The following is a 16,888-nucleotide window of genomic DNA, read 5'->3' as shown; positions in this document are numbered from 1 at the left end:
CCCCCCCCCCCCCACTGAGGAACATATGAGAGTCTGCATACACTCACACTCTCCGTCTCGCTCACACACACACACACACACAAACACACGCACTCACACAAACACACACAACCCTCCACCCCCCTCCCACACACACACACACTTCTATCAAGTATCCAGTCAGCACTCCAACACAGTGCTGCATCCTGTAAAAGCCACTCAAGTAGATCCTCTTTCAGCAGAGACAATGTAATGTGTCCCAAATGGCACCCTGTTCCCTAAATAGTGCACTACTTTGGGCCATGTGTCCTGGTCAAAAGTAGTGCACTATAAAGGGAATAGGGTGCCAGACTCTGGCCTGATTTATGTAGGAACTGACAGAAGGCTACTTCACACAGGGAACACTCACAGAAGGGCACTTCTGTGAGTGTTATGGTAAAACAGAGGGGCCTCTTCAAAGGGATCAATAAGAACAAAAGTACAGATAGAGAGAGAGAGGTCATGAGCAGATGAGCTCCTGAATAGATAGATTTTGAGTTAGATAAACTTCCATTTTTCCACAAGATCATATACAGGACACTACCCTCCACAACATAACCTTCACTGCAAATCAAAACTACAAACCTACAACCTGATTTTGGACAAAATTACCTGGAAGGATTCCTGCTACCAAAGATTCTTATTCTCAAGGACTATACAGCAAATGCTCTGGGAAACCAATGACCAGCAACAGAAGCACAACAGAAACCTGAAAATACCATCCAACCTGGTGAGTAATGTTTAGTCTGAAGCTACTTTTAAAGCCAAGAAGAAAAATAAATTACAATCAACTATTTTACTTTATAAGGACTGAATGCTAAGTTAAGGCTACCAAGCTTGCTAGGACAGAACAGATCCTGCTGGAACTTCAATTAACACTGAGGTGTGAAGTGAGAGGTGGTCCTCTGTAGCTCAGCTGGTAGAGCACAGCGCTTGTAATGGCAAGGTAGTGGGTTCAATCCCCGGGACCACCCATACACAAAAATGTATGCACGCATGACTGTAAGTCGCTTTGGATAATAGCGTATGCTAAATGGCATATTATTATTATTATTATAAAGCCCTTGAGCCCACAGGCACAAACAACCTGAGAGCACAGCAGGAAAGGGTGGCCACAGCACTCAAGGGAGTGATTTGAAAAAGCTTCTTCTACTTTCCCCAACGCACAAGTGGTTTTTCTCCACCCTGCTACCAAGAAAATACTTTCACCCTGCTACCATACAGCGGGTAAACACAAGTATTTCCCATGACTGTGCCTCAAAACCAAATGTTTACCACCACTCCACCCTGGACTTGAACAGCCTTTACGATCAGGTCCTCCTATACAACGCAGCAGTGTCCACCTTCGCCAGGACCCTAAAGGACATCGCCGTCAACCGCAGCCCCAACACCTCACACAGGAGCAACAAATCAACAGACACCCCGCCCAGACCAGCGAGACACTCTCCCAGACATGCGGGAAACAAACAGGCCCAACCCCCACTCTTACACTAGCCTAAGCCAATGGCATGCTCAGCAGGCTCTTCTCACACTTACTGGACTTAGGCCAAACCACACGACTAACAACATTGAACACTTTATAGAACACAAACCTTCACTATCTCATCCTGGAATATCCAAGGCCTGAGGTTATCTGCCTTTGGCCTAAAGAGCAGGAACCTGGACAGAAATACAGACATTGTCATCCTACAAGAAACATGGTATAGAGGAGATGGACCCACTGGTTGCCCTCTAGGTTACAGAGAGCTGGTAGTCCCATCCACCAAACTACCAGGTGTGAAACAGGGAAGGGACTCAGGGGGTATGCTAACTTGGTATAGAGCAGACCTAACTCACTCTATTAAATTAATCAAAACAGGAACATTTTACATTTGGCTAGAAATTCAAAAGGAAATAATCTCAACAGAGAAAGATGTCCTCCTGTGTGATACCTATATCCACCCACTAGAATCCCCATACTTTAACAAAGACAGCTTCTCCATCCTAGACGGGGAAATCAATCATTTCCAGAGAGCATTTAATAGTCTGTGGTGATCTAAATGCCAGAACTGGACAAGAACCTGACACGGTCAGCACACAGTGGGACAAACACCTACCTGGAGTTGACAGCGTTCCCTCCCCCATATGTCCCCCTAGGCACAACTACAACAACATAACCAACAAAAATGGGTCACAACTCCTGCAGCTCTGTCATATGCTGGGTATGTACATAGTCAATGGTAGGCTTTGAGGGGACTGTCATATGCTGGGTATGTACATAGTCAATGGTAGGCTTTGAGGGGACTCCTACGGTAGGTACACCTATAGCTCATCTCTTGGCAGTAGTACTGTAGACTACTTTATCACTGACCTCAACCCAGAGTCTCTCAGAGCGTTTATAGTCAGTCCACTGACACCCCTGTCAGATCACAGCAAAATCACAGTCTACTTGAACAGAGCAATACTCAATCATGAGGCATCAAAGCCAAAGGAAGTGAATAATATTAAGAAATTATATAGCTGGAAAGAAAGTAGTGTGGAAACTTCCTGGACAAAATGTTTCACTGTAATAGTGAAGGTGTAAACAAATCTAAACATTTCAAGCAGACAACCTAAGAAAATTATCAACAATGACAAATGGTTTGATGAAGAATGCAAACACCTAAGAAAGAAATTGAGAAACCTATCCAACCAAAAACATAGAGACCGAGAAAACCTGAGCCTACTCCTTCACTATGGTTAATCACAAAAACAATAAAGATGTCACGACTTCCTCCGAAGCTGCCTCCCCTCCTTGTTCGGGCAGGCTTCGGTGTTCGTCGTCACTGGCCTTCTAGCCACTGCCGCTCCATATCTCATCATTCCATTTGTCTTGTCTTGTCAATTACACACACCTGGTTCATATTCCCCTCATTAGTACGTGTTTAAGTGTTCCCTCTGCCCCATTGTCCTTGAGGGTGATTGTTCATTGTGAGGATTAGTAGCTCGGTTGAGCTCAGTATATTGTATTGCCGGGGTATTTTCCCCGTGTGCATGTTTGTTCCAGTGCGTCTGTTTTGCGCACTGGACTGGTTACGCTGGATTACGGAATAAACTCTGTATACTGTGATTTACCCTCCTGCGCCTGACTCCTTCAAATCACGCATCACAACAGAAATACACTGCAGAAAAAGAAGGAACAGCATGTCAGAAATCAGCTAAATGTAATTGAATAATTCATTGAATCTACCACTTCTGGGAAAATTGGAACACACTAAACAAACAACACAAAGAGTTATCTATCCAAAACGGAGATGTATGGATAAACCACTTCTCCAAGCAAAAACATATACATGATCAAATACAAATCTTAGATGCAACTCTTAAATACTACCAGAACCCACTGGATTCTCCAATTACATTGAATGAACTACAGAACAAATACAAACCCTCCAACCCAAAAAGGCCTGTGGTGTTGATGTATCCTAAATGAAATGATAAAATATACAGACCACAAATTCCAATTGGCTATACTTAAACTCTTTAACATCAACTTTAGCTCTGGCATCTTCCCCAATATTTGGAACCAAGTACTGATCACCCCAATCCACAAAAGTTGAGACAAATTTGACCCCAATAACTACCGTGGGATATGCGTCAACAGCAAGCTTGGGATAATCCTCCGCATTATCATTAACAGCAGACTTGTACATTTCCTCAGTGAAAACTATGCACTGAGCAAACGTCAAATTGGCTTTTTACCAAATTACTGTAAAACAGACCACGTATTCACCCTGCACACCCTAATTGACAAACAAACAAACCAAAACAAATGCAAAGTCTTCTCATGCTTTGTTGATTTCAAAAATGTGGCATGAGGGTCTGCTATATAAATTGACGGAAAGTGGTGTAGGGGGAAAAAACATACAACATTATAAAATCCATGTACACAAACAACAAGTGTGTGGTTAAAATTGGCAAAAAACACACACATTTCTTTCCACAGGACAGTGGGGTGAGACAGGGATGCAGCTTAAGCCCCACCCTCTTCAACATATATATCTACAAATTGGTGAGGGTACTAGAACAGTCTACAGCACCCGGCCTCACCCTACTAGAATCTGAAGTCAAATGTCTACTGTTTGCTGATGATCTGGTGCTTCTGTCCCCAACCGAGGAGGGCGTACAGCAGCACCTAGATCTTCTGCACAGATTCTGTCAGACCTGGGACCTGACAGTAAATCTCAGTAAGACAAAAATAATGGGTGTTCCAAAAAAGGTCCAGTTGGCAGGAGCACACATACAAATTCCATCTAGACACTGTTGCCCTAGAGCACGCAAAAAAACCGATACATACCTCGGCCTAAACATCAGCGCCACAGGTAACTTCCACAAAGCTGTGAACGATCTGAGAGACAAGGCAAGAAGGGCCTTCTACACCATCAAAAGGACCATAAAAATCAACATACCAATTAAGATCTGGCTAAAAATACTTGAATCAGTTTCTATAACTATACCCATTGCCCTTTATGGTTGTGAGGTCTGGGGTCCGCTAACCAACCAATAATTCACAAAATGGGACAAACACAAATTGAGACTCTGCATGCAGAATTCTGCAAAACTACCCTCTGAATACAACGTAAAACACCAAATAATGCATTCAGAGCAGAATTAGGGCAATACCCGCTAATTATCAAAATCCAGAAAAGAGACGTTAAATTCTACAACCACCTAAAAGGAAGTTATTCCCAAACCTTCCATAACAAAGCCATCACCTACAGAGAGATGAACCTGGAGAAGAGTCCCCTAAGCAAGCTAGTCCTGGGGCTCTGTTCACAAACACAAACAGACCCCGCAGAGCCCCAGGACAGCAACACAATTAGACCCAACCAAATTACGAGAAAACAAAAAGATAATTACTTGACACACTGGAAATAATTAACAAACAAAAACTGAGCAAACTAGAACGCTATTCAACCCTAAACAGAGAGTACACAGTGGCAGAATACCTGACCCCTGTGACTGATCCAAAATTAAGGAAAGCTTTGACTATGTACAGACTCAGTGAGCATAGCCTTGCTATTGAGAAAGGCCGCCGTAGGCAGACCTGGCTATCAAGAGAAGACAGGCTATGTGCATACTGCCCACAACATGAGGTGGAAACTGAGCTGCACTTCCTAACCTCCTGCCAAATGTATGACCATATTAGAGACACATATTTCCCTCAGATTACACAGACCCACAAAGAATTTGAAAACAAATCCAATTTTGATCAACTCCCATATCTATTGGGTGAAATGCCACATTGTGCAATCAAAGCAGCAAGATTTGTGACCTGTTGCCGCAACAAACGGGCAACCAGTGAAGAATAAACACCTTTGTAAATACAACCCATATTTATTACATTTACATTTTAGTCATTTAGCAGACGCTCTTATCCAGAGTGACTTACAGTTAGTGAGTGCATACATTTTTCTTACTGGCCCCCCGTGGGAAACGAACCCACAACCCTGGCGTTGCAAGCACCATGCTCTACCAACTGAGCTACAGGGGATTTATGTTTATTTATTTTCCATTTTGTACTTTATTTGCACATTGTTACAACACTGTATATAGACATAATATGACATTTGAAACGTCTTTATTCTTTTGGAACTTTTGTGAGTAATGTTTACTGTTCATTTTTTATTGTTTATTTCACTTTAGTTTATTATCTATTTCACTTGCTTTGGTAATGTAAACATATGATTCCCATGCCAATAAAGCCCCTTACATTGAAATGTAATTTAATTGAGAGGCTCATTGTCCTGATTAGCTGTGTTTGGTGTTGTCATTGTTGGGGCTGTTATTGTTGACAGCATGCCCTTCCAAGTGCTGCATGGTCAGCATCATACGCAACAAGATGTTGGTGAAAACGATGCTGCTTTCCACTTTTCTGTGCATCACTCTGTGTATCACTCTGTGTGTGTGCATGTGTATGTTGTCCCAGGTACTTACTGCACAGACTTTGAGGACTGGGACATAAACTTGCTGAACTCCCCTGGAGCAGTCCACTCAGTCCCCAGCTGTAACACACAGGAGAGAGAGATTAGAAGAGTGTGAGAGAGGGGGAGGAAAGAAAGGCAGAAGAGAGATCGAGCGGGAGAGAGAGAGCGACAGAGAGGGGGGAAGGAAAGAGAGAGAGAGGGAGAGAGAGGGGGAGGAAAAAGAGGTAGACAAAAAATAAAAAGAAAGAAGAAAACGATCGAGCAAGCATGTGAGAGAGACATAAAAGATTAACATAATATACAGGTTGTACACTGAGTATAAAAAGCATTAAGAACCACTACTCTTTCCATGACATAGACTGACCAGGTGAATCCAGGTGAAAGCTGTAAACCTTTTTTGATGTCAGTTGTTAAATCCACTTCAATCAGTGTAGATCAGGGATGGGTAACTGGCAGGCCGCATGCCCCCCTCCCCCCTTTTGCCCTCAGAACAGCCTCAATTTGTCGGGGCATGGCCTCTTCAAGGTGTCGAAAGCCACATGGATGCTGGTCCATGTTGACTCCAATGCTTCCCACAGTTGTGTTGTATTATTATTCACACACACACAGTGATGGAGGAATGAAGGTGTATTAGTCAAAGCACAGAGCTCTCTTAAGCTCCTCTCGAGCATTCACTCTCTGCATCCCAAGTGGATCTCTATTCCCTATATAGTGCACTACTTTTGACCAGGGCCCATACCTCTGTCTGTGTCCTTGATGGCTTAAAGCTGATCGCCAGTCAGGGCTTGGCATCTTTAATGAAAAACGTCATTACAAGACCGAGAAAAAAGAATTGTGCAGCTAGTACAACCAAGTTACATGAACGGAAGAACAAACTGGATGGACAGATACTCCAATCTTCACTGTGGAGCTGTGCAGTTCCTTCAGGGTTATCTTTGGTCTCTTTGTTGCCTCTCTGATTAATGCCCTCCTTGCCTGGTTCGTGAGAACGTTTTCTGGCCACATTTGGAGGACAGTGAACCGGTCAATATCAAAAATACTTTTCCATTCATGCATTTGTTATTGGGACCCCATTCACTCCCTATAAACCGGTATGCTGTCACTACTAGCAGTAGCTCTGTTATAAAATTGTTATAGCAATAGCATAAAATTCATAATAGCAGTTATAGTATGCTTTTATTTGCAATCCTCTCCACCAGCTCTCACTAGCACTGTTATAAAATAGCATGTAATTAAATAGTAATAGAATAATAGTAGTATATCAGCTAAGAGCCCATTCCCTCCCTCCCACCTTTCCTCGCCTTTAGCTCCTATTCTGCACCAATGAGAGCTGCATCTAAATATGAGAGGGAGTGTGACGGAGAAGAGTAGAGAAAACCACAGGGGATCACTTCTTCCTCCAGCACAGTGACTAACATATTTATTTTATTTATTTATTTATAGTTCCATTTTCCAACTCCGATCCCATCCTGACATGGAAGGTTCGGTCAAACAAGAAATCCATAATCCAGTTGTACATTCTCCCACTAATACCCATTCTATCAGTAGACCTTCCCGCCACATTGTAGCATATGCTTTTTCAATGTCAAAATATACTATTGACATCACTTCCTTCATTGCCAAAGCTTTGCCACCTCAGTACTAACTGTAACCAATCCATCAAGGGTAGTCCGTCCTTTTTTGAATCGTATTTATTTATTTATAGGGGACAATGCACATTAATCAACATCAATGTTACAATAATGCAACATCCATGTAAATTTGCCGGGGTTAGCCAAAAGCTAATTTCCACTCATAGTCCCAGGGCAGATAAGGGCAATTACACAGCCACAATTCAAATACTCACTAAAACAATACAAAATACAAATACATTACATCCAATAATATATCATTCTAACAACAACAACACTATCATTAACTGTCGTCTTACATATGAGGAACCACAGATAACTCATGAGTACAGGTTTGGATAGATTTGAGCCATGTTTTCAATTTAAATGTAAAAGTACAATAATCAGTGTAGTTTCTCAAGTACATGGGCATTGCATTCCAGTATATTGTAGATCTAACAGAGAAGGCCGATTGAACCAAATTTACTGTGGAGAGAGAGCTAGAGAGAGAGGGAGAGAGAGAGAGAGATACTGGGACGGAGAAGTGATGGCGAGAACATAGAGAAAGAATGAGAGAAGGAGAAAGGGAGAGAAACAAAGGAGAGATAGAGAAGGAGAGAGTGAGATGATGAGCAAGAGGAAAGAGAGACAGAGAGACTGACAGACCGAAAGAGAGAGACTGACAGAACAACAGAGAGAGAGAGAAGTGAAACATAACAAATGAGATTAAACAGATGAGAAATGAGAGAAAGAGAGAGCATCCCTGCCAGGAGCCTCTACGAGACGCTGGACTCATCAGGCTCCACAGTGCCTCCTCTCTGCCCCGCAGTCGAATCCCAGCCCATTAATTTCCTCACCCAGCCAAAGCAACTAACTAGAACCCCTGCTGTTGCTGATCCGTAATGAAAGAATAAGGCCAGGATCACAGCGGGCTCAGCTTTAATTATTAGTGTTGGCCATCTCTCTGGTTTGGAAGCAGGGGAGGGCACATTGTGTGGTGTAGTAACTGATCACCCCCTTCTCAGTTTGTATACAAAGAGAGAGAGCTTACTTCTGGGCCGCTTTGTTGGTCTGACAGGAAATACACAGAAACACATAGAAAGAATTCACGCAGGCACACACACACACACACACACACACACACACACACACACACACACACACACACACACGCACACACAGTATGAGACACGCACACACATGCACACACACACACATACACACACGCACACACATACTTCCTAGGAGGGATGTACAGACTGTCCCTTCACACTCTCAGGAGCCGGTAGAACTGTGGAGCAGCAGCTACAATGCCTTGCAAAAGTATTCATCCCCCTTGACACTTTTCCTATTTTGTTGCATTACAACCTGTAATTTAAATAGATTTTTATTTGGATTTCATGTAATGGAAATACACAATATAGTCCAAATTGGTGAAGTGAATCGATAAATAATGGAAAAGTGGTGCGTGCAAATGTATTAACCCCCTTTACTATGAAGCCCCGAAATAAGATCTGGTGCAACCAATTACCTTCAGAAGTCACATAATTAGTTCAATAAAGTCCACCTGTGTGCAATCTAAGTGTCACATGATCTCGAGATATACAGTATATATACTCCTGTTCTGAAAGGCCCCAGAGTCTGCAACACCACTAAGCAAGGGGCACCACCAAGCAAGCGGCACCATGAAGACCAAGGAGCTCTCCAAACAGGTCAGGGACAAAGTTGTGGAAAAGTGCAGATCAGGGTTGGGTTATAAAAAAATATCTGAAACTTTGAACATCCCACGGAGCACCATTAAATCCATTATTAAAAAATGGAAAGAATATGGCACCACAACTGTCACGATCGTCGTAATGAGTGGACCAAGGCGCAGCGTGAAATGCGTACATCTTTTATTGAGTACTATTAACAATAACAAAACAACAAAACGAAACGTGAAGTCCTCGGTCATAAACACAAACCTACACGGAACAAGATCCCACAAAAGACAAGTGCACAACAGGCTGCATAAGTATGGTTCCCAATCAGAGACAACGAGCCACAGCTGTCTCTAATTGGGTACCACCCCGGCCAACATAGAAACACATAAACTAGAACAAGAACATAGAAAACGAAACATAGAACCTAACACCCAGAAACTAACACAGAAACGAACACCCTGGCTCAACATATAAAAGTCCCCAGAGCCAGGGCGTGACAGTACCCCCCCCAAAGGCGCGGACTGCGACCGCGCCAGCTTAACCCAACAGGGGAGGGGCCGGGTGGGCATTCCGCCTCGGAGGCGGATCCGGCTCCGGGCGTGACCACCACCCTCTAACTAACCCCCCGTAGCGCCCCTGGTCTGGTCTGGCCCCGCTGGCTGGAGCTGGACTGGACATCGGTGGAGCGGATTGCTTAGGCTCCGGTGTGGAGCAGCTGACCGGTACCTGACCAGGCACCGGTGAAACAGGCACGGGCTGTGCCGGACTGACGACGCGCACCACAGGCTTGGTGCGGGGAGCAGGAATGGGCCGGAACGGGCTGACGACGCGCACCACTGGCTTGGTGCGGGGAGCAGGAACGGGCCGGACCGGGCTGACGACGCGCACCACTGGCTTGGTGCGGGGAGCAGGAACAGGCCGGAACGGGCAGGCGACGCGCACCACTGGCTTGGTGCGGGGAGCAGAAACAGGCCAGACCGGGCTGGTGACGCGCACCACTGGCTTGGTGCGGGGAGCAGGAACAGGCCGGACCGGGCTGGCGACGCGCACCACAGGCTTGGTGCGAGGGACAGGAACAGGCCGGGCCGGGCTGGCGACGCGCACCACAGGCTTGGTGCGAGGGACAGGAACAGGCCGGGCCGGGCTGGCGACGCGCACCACAGGCTTGGTGCGAGGGGCAGGAACAGGCCGGGCCAGGCAGGCGACGCACACCACAGGCTTGGTGCGAGGGGCAGGAACAGGCCGGGCCGGGCTGGCGACGCGCACCAAAGGCTTGGTGCGAGGGGCAGGAACAGGCCGGGCCGGGCTGGCGACGCGCACCCCAGGCTTGGTGCGAGGGGCAGGAACAGGCCGGGCCGGGCTGGCGACGCGCACCACAGGCTTGGTGCGAGGGGCAGGAACAGGCCGGGCCGGGCTGGGAACACGCACCACTAACTTAGTGCGGGGAGCAGGATCGGGATGACTCTAAGCATACTGCTAAAGCAACACTTGTAAATGTCTTGGAATGGCCTAGTCAAAGCCCAGACCTCAATCCAATTGAAAATCTGTGGTATGACTTAAAGATTGCTGTACACCAGTGGAACCCATCCAACTTGAAGGAGCTGGAGCAGTTTTGCCTTGAATAATGGGAAAAAATCCCAGTGGCTAGATGTGCCAAGCTTATAGAGACATACCCCAAGAGACTTGCAGCTGTAATTGCTGCAAAAGGTGGCTCTACAAAGTATTGACTTTGGGGGGGATAGTTATGCACGCTCAAGGTTTCTGTTTTATTTCTTGTTTGTTTCACCCCAAAAAATATTTTGCATCTTGAAAGTGGTAGGCATGTTGTGTAAATCAAATGACACAACCCCCCCCAAAATCAATTTTAAATCCAGGTTGTAAGGTAACTTGTAAGGTCTTGACATCAAATGTTTCAGACCTGAATAGTGGAGTTTCAAAACATATCAGTTTTAAATGTGTCAGATTCTATGTCCGTTTCTGATAAATAGTGGCAGTGTTTGACACAATGAATCCAGGTTCATAGATATATCCTGACACATTTGACACATTGTGTCTGATAGTTTACGGTAATGTCATTATTCTCTCAAAGTAACGTCATTGGCTGTTTGTGAGACGGTCAACGTTGACTCTGGTATTTGTCAAAGCTCTCCACAAGCAGTGACTTGATTTCAACAAGAAGACTTTAATTGACCCAACAAAGTCGACGAAGGATTTCAATAAAGAGCTCAGTATAGGTCCGTATTAACAAGATTAGGGTGGGAGGTCCAGTAGAAACACACAATCACTTCCTTGACAACTTCCTTCACAACAGCTCTGTACTGCTCGGCGAAGCGCAAGAAGTATGAATGCCATGACTTCTGCAGAGGCCATATCACCGTAAATGCTGCACGGCCAATGCAGACACCGGATTGACCATGCAGCGCCTTTAACAGTAGTTTAGGGTTTTTGCTAGCTAGTTAACTGGGAGTGTTTGTCTGGGAGTTCCATTTGTTGAGGAAGCTAGCTAGCTAGCTGGCTGGCTAGTAAGCTAGTAGCTAACAACCCTAGCTATCTATCTACAGCTCCTCCCTCATTCATCAGACAGTTGTATCGCAGCCAGCCAGGAATAGGCAAGCCCATGGGTAGCCTAGGCAGCCAATTGTGTGCACTAGATCTGCACTATCGTCTAGGATTGATTCAGGCTATAAAGGCATAATTTACCTTTAATGGCTGGCTGTTGAAAAATAAACTGGAAAAATATTTGTACTGTCTTAATAAAACAACATTTTTCAATACATGTTTTTTTTCTGATCAACTTAAGATGTTGCACACCCTTGACTGAACGCGGTGTGCAACATCCTATTTGTCCAAAAATCAGAAAATGGTGGTGGAAAATTGTGTTTTATTAAGACAGTACACATATTTTTCCAGTTCTTTACCGACCCGCCATTAAGGGGAATTTCACCCTGGGGGAATCTGGGCTTGTTTTCATCACGTCCAATGCATTTCTAGGTCAGTGAGATGTGTTTCACACATAATTGCCCAGGAGGAAGGCAGGTCTGGGCTTCGCACGCTGAATGATACACCCTTTGACGGCTTATATATAAGCTGACACATTTTTTCCAGTCTCTGAAAGACTACAACTCGTGTGGGGCAGTGCGTTGTGCTCTGGCCCTGTCCCTCCCCCTCCCCCAAGGCAGTCTTTTTTTAAAGGGAGACGGACACTAACAACACAATCCTATGGGCAAAACTTAAAGAACTGACCAGACCACAATGGCTTCAAGTGATTATGGAGCATTTTTTTGCTACATGGAGAATTTCAACCACACATGTTTCAACCTGAATATAGCGAAGAGGATTCGAAACAAATATTGGATTTAGCTAGAAGCTTAGCTACAGCCGATGCCAGTACCAAGAGGGCAGATGACAAGTAAGTTATTTTTCCTGAAAGCCACCTAGCTAACTTTAGTTTATCTACTGAAACCCATATTGTGTATTGCTGTCTAACATACTACTGTGTTACAGTGGGGGGGAAATTAAATTATTTTTCTGTTTGCTAACTTAGGTAGCTAGGTAGGTAGCTGAGCATCTAGCTAAATCCAACTCTTTGTTTTGAATCCTCTTCACTCTATTCATTACATTTTTACATTTTAGGCATTTAGCAGACGCTCTTGTCCAGAGCGACTTACAGTTAGTTAGTGAGTGCATACATTAATTTTTTTCTATATTGTTTTTCATACTGTCCCCCCGTGGGAATCGAACCCACAACCCTGGCATTGCAAGCGCCATGCTCTACCAACTGAGCTACACGGGGCCCTATTACTGTTGAAACATGTATGGTTATAATAATAATAATATGCCATTTAGCAGACGCTTTTATCCAAAGCGACTTACAGTCATGCGTGCATACATTTTTTTTTTTGTGTATGGGTGGTCCCGGGGATCGAACCCACTACCTTAGCGTTCCAAGCGCCTTGCTCTACCAGCTGAGCTACAGAGGACCACGTTGAATGTCACCAGAAGAGGTTTTACAATTGGAGATCTATTGTATCTTGATTGTAAAACCTCTTATCTTTTTAGTCATAGATAAACTAAACAGCACGCTATAACATTACAACCACCACCTAAAGCTAGGTTTACTAGCAAACGTTATCACATGACTGAAGTTGGCTAGCTAGTTAACCTGGCACCTGCTACCTTGTTACTATGCGCCAGGCCTCCCGTTTGTAACTTTTTAGCAAATGTGTAACATCAGCAACTGTAAATAGTTTTACAGCTAGCTATGTAACATAATTGATGAGGTTTTGGTTATGATTCTGACCGTGGATGCATTTCAAAATCACAAAATGATAGGCATGAAGCAAGATAGAATTTCAAAGAGATTCTTGGCTATCCAGCAAACTAGCTAGCAAAGTCTACTAGCTAACACTGAGGAGAAACAATAATACAACAATTTAACTGTTGTAAATCTCAAAAACTGCTAAGGTGGTTTTACTATAAAAAATATTTGCCTAAGCATGCCTGTCAGACATGGCAGTAGCTAGATACTGTCTGCGTACCTACCTAGGTACATTTGTATGGTCTGGTCACTGTGCAAAGGTTGAGGGTTATGCCATATTTATTTTAATTAGGCTAGATATTGTTCTAAATGTAAATGTATGCATGTTCAACTAGTCTACACAAATGGTGTTATGCTGGCACATTTCAACTGTCGTTCAAACTGTGCAATGGAGTATAATTTATTAAAAACATTTGTCTTAGAGACAATACCGTGTGGTGCCTGGGCTTCTTCCTGAAGTGGATTCTTGGAGAGAAACAGCATTCCTTGGCCTGCGTGTGTCATTGTAGCAGAACTGTATCCTGTGAACTGTATCCTTCTCAATGGATTGGACATTATGCTGGATTTCAAGCAGAAGATGACTCAAGAGGAGCTGAATGGCAGTTTGATCATGACAATACTCCTCCCACAGCTGTACAAGTGTTCCCTGAACTTACTGTTTCTTTGGAATGGCAATTTTATCATGACCACCTCTCCCATCATCTGTTGATCACAAGTTCTCTTAGCTACAGATTGTTAAACCAGATAATGTGATTTAAAACCCTCCCGTTGTCCTAGGGTCAAAATGACGCGCCACTGTGTTGAACCAACTTTATTTAATTTTTATATTTTGGGGATCATTTGTGAGAAGGAGGCAGTGAGACTTTAAAGAAAGTATCACTGCCTCCTTCTCACAAATGATCCAAAATATATAAAAATTAAATAAAGTTGGTTCAACAGAGTGGCGGGTCATTTTGACCCTAGGACAACGGGAGGGTTAAGCAAATATTTTTGGTATCCATTACTGGATAGGTACTGTTTGTGCTACACCAGACTTTTCGACCAACCTTAGCTTGGCGATGCGGTCTTCGTTCTTAATTCGTGGAAACATGAGTATCATAAAATGTCTGTGTCAAGTTGCAAGGGGTCAGTTTGTATTTAGAGAATGCTCAGTTATTAAAATAAATACTTGTTTTGCTCCATGAAGTAATCCAACAATGTGTACGCCACCATCTTGTCTATTACAAGTCTTCTCTCATTGATCGAGACGGGTGTCTGTCATCATGACATGGGGTGGACACTCACCAATGAGAGAAGACTTGAAATAGACAAGAGAGGGAAAAGGAAAGGGGGATTCCTAGTCAGTTGTACAACTGAAACGTGTCTTCCGCATTTGAATTATTATTATGATTATATTATTATTAGCATCATGAATCAGAGAGGTGTGGGGGCCAGCCTTAATGGACATCCACGTCATCGGCGCCCGGGGAACAGTGGGTTAACTGCCTTGCTCAGGGGCAGAACGACAGATTTGTACCTTGTCAGTTCAGGGATTCGATCCAACGACCTTTCGGTTACTGACCCAATGCTCTTACCCACCAGGTTACCTGCCACCCCGTACATTGTTGAATTACTTCATTGAGAAAAACAATTGTTTATTTTAACTACGGAGCATTTTTTAAATTCAAATGGACCACCTGCAACTGGACATGGACATTTTGAGACTCCTGTTTTGACAAATTGAGGACGAAGACAGCATCGCCAAGCTAAGGCTGTGCTTCACCAAACAGTACTCCCAGTAATGGATACCAAAAATATTTGGTTATCTGTAACAATCTGTAGCTAAAGTTCTCTGCACTTTACTACACCTGAGACACCCTAAACTGTACTGTTCATACTGTATTTTTGTTGTATGTTACATTTACGATATAACATTCTTGTTGAATACCCAGTTATCTTTTTGAGTTAGCATTAAATATTGTACGCTCCCCTGTACTTTAGATGTTGACAAACATTCTTTGGATATATCTGAATGTCTAACATCTGTTTGATGCTACTGAGCCCTGTACAGCTTATATAAATATGTTCTGTGAATGCATGAAGGCAGACACATTTTTAGGAGATTGATCGAAAAGATCCATGTTTATTTCATGGTCCTTTATACAGCTTCGGTACACTGGCAATGGTGTTTGGCATGCTGGGCTTTGAAAGCAGAGTGCTTGTGGTGAGTGGTCTTGTCCCGTCTGCGGTGTATGGCCAGCTGGATAAGACTGCTGGAAGTGGTGTAGGGCTCGTAGACCTTAACCACCAAGTGTTTGGACCTCTTGCATAAGATTTGCTGGTGCTGCACGTCTCCTGGAAAGACATGGTTGTGATGTTACAATTTTACAGTGCATTCGGAAAGTATTCAGACCCCTTCACTTTTTCCACATTTTGTTACGTTAGAGCCTTATTACAAATTGATTAAATTGTTTTTTTCCTCATTAATCTACACACAATACCCCATAATGATGAAGAAAAAATACGTTTTTAGACATTTTAGCAAATGTATTCTAAATAAAAAACGGAAATATCAGATTTACATAAGTATTCAGATCCGTTACTCAGTACTTTGTTGAAGCATCTTTGGCAGTGATTACAGCCTTGAGTCTTCTTGGGTATGACGCTACAAGCTTGGCACACCTGTATTTGGGGAGATTTTCCCATTCTTCTCTGCAGATCCTCTCAAGCTCTGTCAGGTTGGATGGGGAACATCACTGCACAGCTATTTTCAGGTCTCTCCAGAGATGTTCGATCGGGTTCAAGTCCGAGATCTGGCTGGGCAACTAAAGGACATTCAGAGACTTGTCCCGAAGCTACTCCTGCGTTGTCTTGGCTGTGTGCTTAGGGTCGTTGTCCTGTTGGAAGGTGAACCATAGCCCCAGTCTGAGGTCCTGAGTGCTCTGGAGCAGGTTTTCATCAAGGATCTCACTGTACTTTGCTCCGTTCATCTTTCCCTCGATCCTGACTAGTCTCCCAGTCCCTGCCACTGAAGAAAATCCCCAAAGCCTGATGCTGCCACCACCATGCTTCACCGTAGGGATTGTGCCATGTTTCCTCCAGACATGACATTTGGCATTCAGGCCAAAGAGTTCGATCTTGGTTTTATCAGACCAGAGAATCTTGTTTCTCATGGTCTGAGTCCTTTAGGTGCCTTTTGGCAAACTCCAAGCGGGCTGTCATGTGCCTTTTACTTAGGAGTGGCTTCCGTCTCGCCACTCTACCATAAAGGCCTGATTGGTGGACTGCTGCAGAGATGGTTGTCCTTCTGGAGAA

General features: G+C 44.0%; 1 protein-coding gene across 1 annotated transcript in view; it reads right to left on the bottom strand.

The window, feature by feature from the left end:
* Positions 1 to 16,888, bottom strand: part of b4galnt4a (beta-1,4-N-acetyl-galactosaminyl transferase 4a) — a gene marked incomplete at both ends in the record, with an annotated part of 504,007 nt that overhangs the window by 150,509 nt on the left and 336,610 nt on the right. The window contains one exon of the mRNA XM_084168945.1: positions 5,974 to 6,041. Within this exon, the coding sequence (XP_084025071.1) occupies positions 5,974 to 6,041 (68 nt within the window). The remainder of the gene's footprint in view (positions 1 to 5,973; positions 6,042 to 16,888) is intronic.

This window comes from Coregonus lavaretus, assembly GCF_964263955.1.
Source record: "Coregonus lavaretus genome assembly, chromosome: 9".
In the NCBI taxonomy this organism is placed as follows: domain Eukaryota; kingdom Metazoa; phylum Chordata; class Actinopteri; order Salmoniformes; family Salmonidae; genus Coregonus; species Coregonus lavaretus.
The sequence above is the reverse complement of the archived record's forward strand: the minus strand, read 5'-3'. Positions and strand labels throughout refer to the sequence as shown.